Raw genomic sequence first — 14,530 nt, 5'->3', positions numbered from 1 at the left:
AGGTCTCTATACAAGCCACGAACTTGTGCTTGGGGATTACATGTACAATAAACAAGCTCGTCTCAAACGTAACTCAGTGTCACTGTGTTAATTGACTTCTCACGAGTCAAAGGATTACCATCAGCGGAAGGATTACCACCAGCGGAAGTGTATTGTCCGGATAAGTGAGACAATTTTGTGTGCATTTCAGTGTTTTGTGTATGAAAATGACCGGAAAATGTTCCTGAAACTGAATTTCCGGATATACGGGTAAATTTATATAGTCATTATTTCGTTTTGAATGAAAATCGTCCGGAAACCTCGGTTTCCGGATATCTGAAGTCCGTATAAGCGGGGCACGACTGTATCATCTTTAAAGGAATCGTAATAATCATTGACGGTTGATTGTAAAATTTCATCGTTAAGATTCGTGCCACCAAAGTTGGTTTCATCAGTATCTTCGATTGGGTTATCAAAGTCATCAAAGGTACTTAGATCAAAGTCATTATGTTCAAAATTTGTCATTTTTATATTAAACATAGGGTACATGTTTTCAATATAACAATGTCTTCGCAATACGGACGCAAGTTAAACCCACAACGTAGACTTCGAGATCCATTAGGGGTCAAGGCAATTCGTCAGTCTGTTACTATAACTAATAACCCTAGTACCATCGATCAGTATCAAACGCTTCTGGTTCGCTTTCCTAATCTCGGCGCACACGATGTGTTAGTTCCGGGAACTGTCCGACTACCATTTACGATTATTTTGACTTCTACCGACGTTAACAGGGAGCCCGTTCAGAACTTAGGTCGTGCTATCGTTAAGAAAATCGCTATTAAAATTAGCGGTAATGAGGTTTGAGTATCGATGATAGCGATGTATACTATTGTTACATGGATCTCTGGAGAACGGATAAAGAGCGGGAAAACTTACAGTACCAAGGTATTTGTAATAAGAACACATTGAGACTGCGCGTAGGTGCTTCTAGTGGTGTTGATACCAACGAAAAAGATAAGGCCGTTGCCGACGCATTAGGTAACCAATTCTATGTTCCCCTAGACTTTGAATTACTAGATTCCCACATGCCTTTTTATCAAGCATCCCTAGGCGATAGGTTAGAATACAAACTCACTTTTAACGACTACGGTAGAGTAATCAGAGCTGCTGAAGATGCTAGCTATTCTATTGACAATATCTCGCTCAAGTACGATATGATAACGGATCCCGAATTAGCCAGACAAATTCGTAACCAGTATACCGGAAGTTTAGCCATTTTGTACGATCGCGTGCTGCGACACCGAAAGATCACGAGGGACAAAAAAGATACGATGTGGAATATCAATCTAAACGTCCCCACGAGGTCGTTGAAGGGTATTTTAATGTTGTTCCAGGACCCCTCCGATGCGTTTAAAAGAAATACCGAGAAGTTCTACAATCCCAAGATTAGGAAAGTAGAACTGACTATCGAGGGCGTTCCTAATCAACTATATAGCCAAGGAATGCTAGCGTATCACCAGTGGGATGAGATTAAAAAACTTCCTTCTATAAAACGCTCCCCGGAAGTTAACGCGGTCGTGAAAGATCTGTCTATCGGGAGTGTATCGATGGGTGAATACCTCACCACGAAGTACGCGCTATGGCTCGACATGCGAACAACGGACGATGACCAACTACACGGCAGTGGGAGGAGAATAGAAAATGCTAGTGAGGGTGTCACCATACAGATCACGAAGCTCCAGGAATCGGCTGGTAAATTAAACATATATTTGTACGTGATTATGGATGCGCAACTTAATATACAAAATGGGAGATTCGTGCAAGCAATCTATTGATAATCTTTTACCTAAAGATCCGCACTGCGCTATCATTGCGGGCAAACGGTCTGTGGAAAAACAGCCTTTATTCTAGATATTTTACAAAGTCATTATCGGGACGTTTTCGATCATATTCTTATTCTGTGCCTGACTATAAGCGTTAATAAAACATACCTATCGAGAGATTGGGTAATGAATGACGAAGGGGTACACAGAGTCGATCCGGGCGATCGTTACAAGACTGTCTCCGAGTATATCACGAAAAATACAAAGGAGAATCAACCCTTTTCGTAATAGACGACTGCAGTGCGAGTAAAGAACTCACAAAAAAGAAAGATATGCTTTCGTATTTAGCATTCTCCGGAAGGCATACTCAACATAGCGTTTGGGTACTTACTCAAAAATACAACTCTGTCCTGAAAGATCTGAGAGAGCAGACCAAATGGGTAGCGCTGTTTCATTGCAAAGACCGAGATTCATTCGAGGAATGTTTACGAGAAAATGACGTCATTTATACCAAGGGTGAACGAGATAAAGTCAGAAAAGTGTTAGCGGCAACGAAGCACTGTAAACTCATATTAAAAACCGATCAACCAGCTGCTTATGCAATTGCTTAGCAAAAATGTAACAAAATTATAGCAAAATATAGCAAAATTATAGCAAAAATGTAGCAAAAATGTAGCAAATTGAACATTAGCGGTTAATATTACATAAAATGTGGTTCGAAATCCTCATTCTTTCGCAACAGTTCATTATTACGGGATGTATTGGATACGTCATATTATATTATGTTAGACTTAAATATCTCCTTAGGTATTACATTATGGAATGCGACGAACTCATCGAACAAATGCTCAAAGAATCTGATGCTGAAGTAGTTACAGATAAACATAGAGAAAGACTCGCGGCTTTGGTAGCCGGTGGAAAATGTTCCCAATATTTGGGAGAAAATTATACCATCGAAAAAATTGATAACATGACCGACGAAGAGATTAAAAAACTGTACGCGCGTTACGAGTCTAGACTGGGAGCTACCATGACTAAAACGATAGGGTCGTCTATATTACAACTATACACAGTCGTAGCTAGTACATTTCTCCCCATCCCGGCAGAACATCGCATGTATTTATGCGAATCTCTAGAGAAAGACCCATTCATCGAACACGCTATAAGCTCAGTGAGCTGTGAGTTTTATCATAGATTCGGAATGTTCTTAGCTCCGTTCACCACAGCTTTAATAACGGCTAGGTATTGTCAATTTAAACGGCTTGGCCATTGGCTATGCCCGTATGGCTAAAATGATTACTAAAGCCACACCTCCCAAGCTAGATTTTAATGGATTTGATATAGGTATGATGGTTCTGGATATTGGATTAGTAATGGCAACGAAGGATATGCTCATCAAACAAGGACTTATCCCGGAAGACATAATGAAGTAATTAAACATTTCAATATTTATATTCATATGGCATCAATTGCGATGATGGTCGGTGGAGCTGTTGTTAATGCTCTAGCTTTTTCGGGGAGTAATTATTTATTTTCCAGTATGAGGGAATCAAACGCTAAAGAAGTTGAAGAGGAGCGTAAACGACATGACGAAGCTTTAGAACAATACCAAGCAGCCCAGTTACAATATACGCAGCAGAGAATGAAGAGATTAGACTTTATTCATGAACAACTGCTTAAGGAAGGACATTCAATTCAAACGTTTAAGGATGTTGAATCCGCCATGCACGAATACTTCCTCGTTTATGGTAAAAAACTCGACCCAATACCTAGACCAACAATGAGTCAGTTTTATACACCGTCAGAGGCTCAGAAAGACCGAGAGGTCACATTTGTGATTATGGGATTGACTGCTCTATTGATTTTCAGCTATACAATAGCTACTCATAAATAACCACAGCTGTGGCTATGCATGATCTATAAATAGCATAATCAATAGTGTAGATGTGATTTGCATTTAGACAAATGATATGATAGATGTATATACCATGAATAACTGCAAGTTTACACTCATGGGGAAGACGACTCTATGTAACAGACGCTGTGTTGAAATTTACTGCGGTATACACAATTATTACATCAAGCGTGGACACATAAACTATACGTGTTCTGAATGCGGGATAGGGGTCAAAGGTCGTTATTGTTTATGTAAGAAACACGGTGCTGATAGGGTCAGGAATCAGATTATTTATGCTAGGAAGAGAGATTACATCAATGAGAGGAATAGGTTGGGGAGAATACGTATTTAGATATATGAAAACAACCAATTAGACATTTGTTTCATTTTGCATATACCATTCAACCACTATGGTTTTTGTCAGAGAGTTGAAGGCTATGGCAAAGCAACGTGGTCTACGTGGATATTCTCGTATGAGAAAAGCTGAATTGATTACCTTACTCGGTTTGGAATACAACAGACCACAGACTGTTAGAGAACTCAAAGTTCGAGCGAGAAACAGTGGGCTGAGAGGTTATTCTCGAATGAGAAGAGCTGAATTGATCGCTTAACTAGATAATAATAATGATGTTGATAATAATCAACAACAACAAGAATTAATATTTGTACCCATATCCGCCGGCATTAGTAAATATCTAAGAGGTTGGAAGATGGATATTAATTCCAACATGGATGTTAACGATATTAAGCCCATCATATCGAGTAAAATTAACGAGGAGTTAGATGATTTACATAGTATAAAAATACCAGCTGACGATTAAAATGTCATTGAGTAAAAGTAACGCAGACGATAGCACCGAATATACCGAACCATATTTCCGTAGCAATCAAGAAGTTATAACCGAATCCGATACTATAGACGCATCATTAGATACATCAATTCAGAGGATACAGGAAACTTTAGAACGCTGGACTAATAGAGGTTCGGGTTGGGGTGTGGATAAAATCGATAGTTTATATTTAGATATAGCGAATTATATGCCTTTCAAAGGTGGATCTTATATAGATTTACCCCCGTATTATAAGAAGAAAAAAGCCATAATTAACGTAAAAAATAAATCCGATGACTGTTTAAGAATGATGATAAGATCTGCATTGTTCCCCGTAGACAAGAATCCGGATAGACCTTCTAGCTATCCCCAAAACGATGGACTCAACTTCGATGGTATAGACGAACCTACACCAATATCCCAAATTGATAAGGTGGAAAAGCAAAATAATTTAGCTATAAATGTTTTCGGACATTCTAAAGGAATTGTTGTACACAGGATAAGCTCCGCTCCGGAACATATTCCCAGAATCAATTCATTTCTGATCGAAAAAGATGGTAAATATCATTATACGTGGATAAAGAGTTTAAACAGGGTGCTATACGATCAAACAAAACATAAGGAAAAGAAATATTTCTGCGAAAGATGCCTGCATGGGTACAGCAGACAAGATCTATTAGAAGCGCATAAAGAAGACTGTAGAGGTGTTGGACAGAATGCTATCAGGATCGATATGCCTAAAGAGGGAAAAAATATATTAAAATTTGAACATTATTGTAATCAAATGCCAGTACCGTACGTAATTTACGCCGACTTCGAAGCGCTTATCAAACCCATAGAAAATACCAACCGAAGCAATACTGATAGTAGTTTTACGTACAAAACTCAAGAACATATTCCTTGTGGGTTTGGATATATAGTTGTAAGGTATGATGGGAAAACAAACACTCCCGTGATTTACAGAGGTCCCGATGCAGCGGGAAAGTTCCTAGAATATCTACAAAATGAAGAGAGAATAATCAGGGAAAAATTATCGTGTAAGAAACCCATGCGTATGACGATAGATGATTGGAGGGCCCACAAGAAGTCAACGAGTTGTCATGTTTGTAATAAACCCCTGGATGGAGGTTCCGTAAGAGATCATTGTCACGTCACGGGTAATTATCGGGGAGCCGCTCATAACGAGTGTAACTTGAAACTAAAAATGAATGCTCAAACAATACCCATCCCCGTTGTGTTTCATAACCTTAGGGGATACGATTCACATCTCATTATGCAAGCTATCTCAAAGACCGACGGCGGTTTAACGTGCATTCCTAACAATATGGAAAAATACATATCGTTCTCGTTGACTAAACCTAAACATTATAGGGACAAGGATGGGAAATCTAGAATAAAGCAAAGTAATGGGCTTAGATTCATAGACTCCGTACAGTTTCTGTTATCTTCCCTGGACAATTTAGCTAATGCGAACAATCCCGATGACTTCGCGATAACAAATCAATATACCGATAAGATAACTCGTCATTTGTTGCTGAGAAAAGGTGTATATCCTTACGAATATATGGATGATTGGTCTAGATTCGAAGAAACTGAATTACCACCCCTTGAATCATTCTATAGTAACTTAACAGAATCTAGAATAACAGATGCCGATTATGAACACGCTCTGACGGTCTGGGATAAATTAGGTTGTAAGAATTTAGGTGATTATCACGATCTGTACTTAAAAACCGATGTACTGTTACTCGCCGATATATTCGAGATATTTAGAAAGACGTGTTTAAAACAATATGGCTTGGACCCGGCATGGTACTATTCCAGTCCCGGACTATCGTGGGATGCATTGTTGAAGAAGACCGGCGTAGAACTAAAACTACTCACAGATTACGATATGCACTTGTTTATTGAGAAAGGATTAAGAGGGGGTATATCGATGGCAGCGAAAAGGTATTCCAAGGCTAATAATAAATTAGTGGAAGGATACGATCCGAGTAAACCCGACACGCATATATCATATCTCGACGCTAACAATTTGTACGGATGGGCTATGAGTCAACCTTTACCCACGGGTGGTTTTGAATGGGTCAATGTGAATGATATCAATAATAATAATGATGAGAATAAAGGGTACATACTAGAAGTTTACTTGGAATATCCAAGTTCGTTACATGAAGATCATAACAGTTATCCGCTAGCTCCCGAAAGATTAATGGTTAATAAAGATTGGATGTCAGAAAGTCAACGGTCCTTGATGGGTAATAGTAGATTAGCTAACGTAGAAAAACTCGTACCAAATTTGATGGATAAGACAAAATATATAGTTCACTACTGAAATCTCCAGTTGTATCTATCGTTAGGTATGAAACTAAAGAAAATACACAGAGTTCTAAAGTTCGATCAAAGCCCTTGGATGGAGCCCTATATAAGGTTGAACACAGATTTAAGAAAGATAGCTACCAGCGATTTCGAAAAGAATCTATATAAGCTCATGAATAACTCGGTATTCAGTAAAACTATGGAGAATCTAAGGAAGCGTGTTGATGTTAAATTAGTCAGATCTAATGAGGAAGAAAGACTCAGGAAACTTAAAGCCAGTCCGGCTTTTAACAGAAGCAAGATATTCGATAACGACTTAGCCGCGTTGCATATGCAGAAGAGTAATATAAAATTCAACAGACCGGTGTACGTCGGTATGAGTATTCTCGACTTGTCAAAACACTTAATGTATGACTTTTATTACAACAAACTTAAGAAGCAATACGGCGATAGATGCGAGGTGTTATATACAGACACAGATTCTTTGTTGATGGAAATACAAACCGAGGATGTGTATAAAGATATGGCAGAAAAAATAGATATGTATGACACGAGCGATTACCCAAAAGATAATCCACTGCACACCGTAGTAAATAAAAAGGTATTAGGTAAGATGAAGGATGAATGTGCTGGGACCCTTATAGCGGAGTATGTAGGATTAAGACCTAAGATGTATTCTATAAAAAAGTCCGATAATGGAGAGATAAGAAAAGCCAAGGGTGTTAAGAAGTATGTTGTAAAAAAGCATATCAAACACGAACAGTATAAAGAATCATTATTCAACGGTAGAACGTTCAAACACGAGATGAACTCTTTAAGAAGTTACGATCATAGGATATATGGATTAAGAATGAACAAGACATCATTATCCCCCTTAGATACAAAGAGATGGATTGATAATGATGGTGTAACTACCTATGCTTATGGTTATGGTGGTAATACCGTACCGTCGGGAACTATGAACAACTCTTCTCGTATAAATGCCCTACCCGGTCCATCTTGAAGATAATAAAGAATAGGCTCTCCTTCTTTCGTAACCAATCGACTAATGTTATACGTCTTAAGGGACCATATGGGATCGGTTGCGCGACGTAGGCCTCCTTCCAGTTCACCGGGCTGGTATAAATATCTTACCCTTACTCTATCCGGAAGTTTTTGTTCTTTGCCTCTCCTCGGTGCTGAAGATTCGGAAGTCACGGATTTCATTTTAATAGCATCGGATGGTTTCTTCCCTATTAATCTCGTTACTTCATTATTCAGCGCTGATACAACGGCTGATAATCGTGTCACCCATTCGGTTGATCTCAATCGCTCGGATTTCATTTCGATCCTATACTGATAGCCAAACAAACGTTCCGCTAGAGTCCGGTTAAATCTTTCAACGATGGCTTGACTACGGACGATTTTGACGTTGTGCTTTGTTAACAGTTTAGTTATCGATCCCATAAACTCGCGACTGGGATCTACTTGAAATAGCTTAGGCCATTTTAGTGGTCCGCGTTTATATATGCGGCTCAGTGCATTAGCTACTTCTGTTGATTCTTTCGATGTTAATGGCTCAGCCTCTTTGTATCGACTAGCCACATCCACTACTGTTAAAGCGTATTTATACGTTTTGCGTTTTACCTTATCGTGGGGAAGAAACAAGAGGTCAGCCTGATGAACTTCATTCGTCGTAGAAATATCAAACTTCTTCCTCGGTATATAACGCGGTGCCGGTAAATATATTTGCCACAACGCTTGTTTCTTTAACCAATCCTTGGCCACATCTTTAGATACCTTAGCCGCGGTGGCTAATTTTTTTATTGCTCCTATACCTTTCCAATATCCTCGTGGGCTATAGTAAATTTTATTCATTATTAATTAATATTGATGTTTCGTTTAATACATCTCATGACTATCGTTGAATCGCATAATCATTTTGGCATAAAAAATCCCCCCTGTAGTAGCAGTATAGGTATATGAATCTGGCTCCAGTGGAAGTGAGTCAGAACCCCCATTACCTATACTACTTGAAAAGAATTTACATAAATACACATGTGACATCATTCCTTTGCATTGCACATGCCCGGTAGTGAAAGAAATCATTGGAGTATATAAGGAATTTATCTACATGGATGTTGGTTAACGATAACACGGCTATGGGAGAATAATACTAAAACAAGGGCAATTGGCCTGACAAGAGTGATAAAAAACATTATAACAATTTAAGAGATACACTGAGAGCGAGACCACCGGAAGTGGTAGTGTAAACAAACTGCCGTACGAGCACATGGCAAAGGATACAATTAAAGATACTATTGGTGAGTGGTAAAGGCAAAGGCGTTAGGGTTGAGATACTAAAAGATGAACTGCATATAATGACGTAGGTGGTATTATAATTGCACAAACAAAAATATTAAATTTACATTTTGTTTATACCTAAACGTATACAGTTTCAATATCAATATTTGTGTTGGAATAATTTGCTTCCTCATGAACAAATCACCATGAAAATATATTGTCCTTATCCACAGCTAATTCTTACCAAGTGACTAGTGCTAAGTATAGCGGAGTTATGCCCCCTTGTCTTTGTATATATGTTAACACTGTCATCTTTTGAAAGTATATATAGGTGAACCAGACACACATGTGATTATCTAGTTAAACTATGAACAAATACTACTTTATTCCTGTGAAAAAGTAATCTCCTATATATAACTGTGGTCATTTGTTTCTGTCAAATAAATATACATACTACTTACTGGAGTTAATTTGGCTTTACAAATTTACAAATACAGCCAAGTTCGGGTCTTGAGAGTGCTGTCCCTTGAGCGTGTTTCCATATAAGGATGGTACCGGAACCGGGCGTAATAGAAGACACCGCCAATATTTGCTTGCTTGGTGGCGCAAGTGTACCCTCTAGTACACTTGCGCCACCAAACAGGCCTGAGACCTTGCAGATTGTCCAAAAATATCCGACTGCTTGTCCCAGTAACCTCTACAGATAAGGGTGTCTGATTTCAATTAAATGATGTTGATTAGAATCAAAATATCAGAGATATGTGGATTGTTACTAAGTTGTCATTAATCTTTTGCCAGTATATTCAACAAAATATGAGGTCATTCAAATAGAGTTATCACAATTTCAAATGTTTCAAAAGTCACATTACATCCAATTGTGGTCCATTTTGCAAAATAACAGATTTGACACATCTTCACCCCTCAGACGTCATTTAACTGAAAAAAGGTGAGTTGTGAATGAGGTGGCTTGTTTTGAATGTTTTGATCTTTGTCCGAGCTGTTATTTTACCCTTTCATATATATCCTGCAGTGCCTCACAATCTGCAGTAACTCTTTGCAGCTCTGGATCCATCAGGATCTTTACGCTGCTTTTAGCAATATTCCAGCAATATCATGGAGGGCAACACCAGAAAAGGGCTTCAAACAGGTTACCTGGGTCCACAGGGGTCACCCCCAATGCAAAATTTCTAGAATATTGACAAAAGCAGTGTAAAACTATACTCACTCAATCATAAATGTTAAATTGTAAGTCATGACAATTAATTTTCCCATCAGTTCATGTGACCCCTTTTCCATAAATATGTTATCCATGCATAGTGTCATTTTTAGAAAATCAGCGTTAGAAATTGGCACTAGTCCTATAGTCCTATAGTCCTTGTCCATCTGCCCAATAGTTAAGGTATGATAAGGACTTGTAGAAATTTGCCAATCTTAGGGTTTTTCTATATGTTATCATTGTAAGGACTAGTGGACTATAACTGTTAGTTTCTGCCCCTCAAAATATTGAACAATGTATGAAATGTCAACCTTCTAAAACAATGTTTTCTTTTACTAAATATTGGTAATATATAGTGTTGTTTCTACAATGTTACAGAAATGATGTAAGCTCCTACTACCCTAATCTACTTGGTGCTGGAAGTTCAGGATACAACCTCAGTTTGACAGCTGAAGATGATGCCCTGTCTTACACCTCCACAGAATTTGAAGCAGAGAGCTCTGTGATGACCAAATCAGCTGACTATTCTCCCTTTGCTCGAGATATGCTCCTTAATCTTAATATGAATGGTAATTAACATGTCAAAAAAACAAACACAAATTCAAAACACTTTTATGATCAGAATAGACACCATATCAACAACCCTGCTCCAGTAAGCACCGTATTACCAACATTTTAACCAATGTGCAGGTAATCCTTACAAGCACCCAGTACTAACTCCAAAAGCTTGCATGGCTGTCTGTATTTTTCTAATGTGTAGTACAGGTGTAGTTACAGTAAATACAGCTACGTAGAAGGGGTTGCATATTTTATATGCAAACATTCAGTATTGAATTTCCTTCCAAAGCAATACACTTTACCATGGGCATATCATCACTGGAAATAACATTTCCACAAATCCATTTTAAGGATTGCCATTTAATCCATTTAATACAGTGTGTCTATTTTTTCTATTTACAATCAGTTTCATTGCCACTGTGGTATTATTCAGCATTTAGATGGGTACCCGCAGGGTAGACCGACCAAGTCACGTCAAAATAGTTTATAATTAACCTACTTGTCATATCATTCATTTATTAAATCTATCACATTTCACAGTGTCTGAAATACATATTCCATTTGATTTTATCATTTTTTATCTATAGATTAAAAATTGATTCACTAGACACCATTTCACGCAATGTTATTGAAAATAATATTCTCTGACACACTTCGACAACGGGTCCTCATCGAACACGTCAAACAGCAAAATAAAGACGTTAAAAGCAAATCTTTGAATATATTATACAAAGTAATAAAATCAACAAAAATATATCTAAAAGTTACCAAACTGACATCTAAGTTATTATTTCCATCTTTTCGTACGATCGCGTGTAATCGTAAGTCAAATGACATCACGGCTTTCATCGCCTCGATTTCTTGGCTTGGACACGATGTCTTTAATGCCAAAATATATGCATAAGAAATCTTTGTCACAGCTCGTAACCTAGTAACATGCATCCATAAAGTTCCATATTTTTAATATAGACTGCCTTAGGTCACATGCTTAAATTTGACCAAGCCAGACCTTGTAGCAGATTATGTCGGTGAAACAATATTTTTTTTATGTATACTGACATGGCAGCCTTCAACGATTGTGTTGTTCTTACAAAGCTTTGAAAACGGAGGTATTTCCTCATGTTAGTGAGCGGACAGCCAATATCATCGGGAAATGGGTGATGACAGATATTATTTGTAATTCTTTTTATAAAATAATGTTCTGACTACGTAAACAAATGAAAATATAAAAGAAATAGATAAGTAGATTTTATGAAATCTTATATTTGCCGAAAATCGTTAAATGTTCGCTTCATTGGTCCTTAATCTGGACGTTATGAATGTTTTAGCTTACATTATTTTTATTTAAACAAACTTTATTAAGTTGTTTATGAATTATTTAAATAATGTAATACACATAACTTTCATATTTATAAACAATAGGATTAATTAGACCTTTCAAAAAGTGTATGGCCAAACATGTAGTAGCAAAGATGTTTTACAAGCAGAAAATTTCCCTGGTAAATGTTGGCTTCATCTATCACACAAGAGTCTCTGGGAACTTGGTGTCACAGCAGTAATCTTCTGGTTGGCTGGTGTTGAAAGAGTTAAATGTCGCCCATGCTGCCAAAATTTCATGCATTTTCACCCATGACATGAATATTGTTATATTGCCATTTGTGCACAAGCTGAGTGCCAGGGATATAATATTATGTTCTTGAAAAATTGAGTTGTTTTACTTTTGTTACTCCAGGATATAAAATTTTAGGACAAAATTCAAGAAAAAAAAAAATGTGAGAGGCTTTTTTTTTTTTTTTAAATTGGCCTGCCTCACTTTTGATATGAGTTTGAAATTCGTAAACCAAGAAATAAAAAAAAGTGTCGCCTAAGGATCACCACTTTAAAAGGTAATATTTCAAATTGTGTGCATCTGTTGAAATAGACAAAGACAATATTGCATGATGAATTGTTTAATGAACATTAGTCTGTTGTCATGTGCCACACCATGCCAACAAACTTTGACATATGTGACGAATAATCAGTCCAATCACCAGTCAAAATCAGAGGCTCTGGCCAAAACAGAAACATAACATAATCACAAAGACAAATTCATTGTCCCAAATAACAACTCTCAGTAGCATGTATGTGATCCACCTGATGCGATAGCTGCCTAGAACTGTCGTTTCATGCTCTCAATAAGTGTCTAGATGGTTGCCAAGGGAAGATTGATCCACTCTTCAGTTAGTGCAATCCTGAGTTCTGCAGAGTTGCTGGAAGTCATGACTACCTCTGAAAACTATTTTCACAAGACATCGTATTCCAGACATCTATTGCTTCTCACACATCACAAGTAGCCAGAAGTACCCTCAAAGTTATGATGAGGCGGAGAGAACGGTTCAAACAGTGGAGCAACCCTTAATGAAATCATCAGCTCCTTACATGGCTCTCCACACCTATAGGAGTACACCATTACAGGATTCAGCACTTCTCAGCTCTTGAAGAAATCATCAGCTCCTTACATGGCTCTCCACACCTATAGGAGTACACCATTACAGGATTCAGCACTTCTCAGCTCTTGAAGAAATCATCAGCTCCTTACATGGCTCTCCACACCTATAGGAGTACACCATTACAGGATTCAGCACTTCTCAGCTCTTGAAGAAATCATCAGCTCCTTACATGGCTCTCCACCCCTATAGGAGTACACCATTACAGGATTCAGCACTTCTCAGCTCTTGAAGAAATCATCAGCTCCTGACATGGCTCTCCACACCTATAGGAGTACATCTTTACAGGATGGATTCAGCACTTCTCAGCTCTTGAAGAAATCATCAGCTCCTTACATGGCTCTCCACCCCTATAGGAGTACATCTTTACAGGATGGATTCAGCACTTCTCAGCTCTTGAAGAAATCATCAGCTCCTTACATGGCTCTCCACCCCTATAGGAGTACATCTTTACAGGATTCAGCACTTCTCAGCTCTTGAAGAAATCATCAGCTCCTTACATGGCTCTCCACCCCTATAGGAGTACACCATTACAGGATTCAGCACTTCTCAGCTCTTGAAGAAATCATCAGCTCCTTACATGGCTCTCCACACCTATAGGAGTACACCATTACAGGATTCAGCACTTCTCAGCTCTTGAAGAAATCATCAGCTCCTTACATGGCTCTCCACCCCTATAGGAGTACATCTTTACAGGATTCAGCACTTCTCAGCTCTTGAAGAAATCATCAGCTCCTTACATGGCTCTCCACCCCTATAGGAGTACATCTTTACAGGATTCAGCACTTCTCAGCTCTTGAAGAAATCATCAGCTCCTTACATGGCTCTCCACCCCTATAGGAGTACACCATTACAGGATTCAGCACTTCTCAGCTCTTGAAGAAATCATCAGCTCCTTACATGGCTCTCCACCCCTATAGGAGTACACCATTACAGGATTCAGCACTTCTCAGCTCTTGAAGAAATCATCAGCTCCTTACATGGCTCTCCACCCCTATAGGAGTACATCTTTACAGGATTCAGCACTTCTCAGCTCTTGAAGAAATCATCAGCTCCTTACATGGCTCTCCACCCCTATAGGAGTACATCTTTACAGGATGGATTCAGCACTTCTCAGCTGTTGATGGGATGCAACAGCG

General features: G+C 38.3%; 1 protein-coding gene across 4 annotated transcripts in view; it reads left to right on the top strand.

The window, feature by feature from the left end:
* Positions 1-14,530, top strand: part of LOC139445782 (ankyrin repeat domain-containing protein 26-like) — a 758,925-nt gene that overhangs the window by 433,960 nt on the left and 310,435 nt on the right. For all 4 annotated transcript variants that reach the window (XM_071226998.1, XM_071227000.1, XM_071226999.1 and 1 more), the window contains one exon: positions 10,726-10,916. In XM_071226998.1, coding sequence (XP_071083099.1) covers positions 10,726-10,916 — 191 coding nt within the window. The remainder of the gene's footprint in view (positions 1-10,725; positions 10,917-14,530) is intronic.

The sequence above is a fragment of the Haliotis cracherodii genome, unplaced genomic scaffold, assembly GCF_022045235.1.
Source record: "Haliotis cracherodii isolate W230 unplaced genomic scaffold, xgHalCrac1.p SCAF_6, whole genome shotgun sequence".
Taxonomy (NCBI): domain Eukaryota; kingdom Metazoa; phylum Mollusca; class Gastropoda; order Lepetellida; family Haliotidae; genus Haliotis; species Haliotis cracherodii.
The sequence above is the reverse complement of the archived record's forward strand: the minus strand, read 5'-3'. Positions and strand labels throughout refer to the sequence as shown.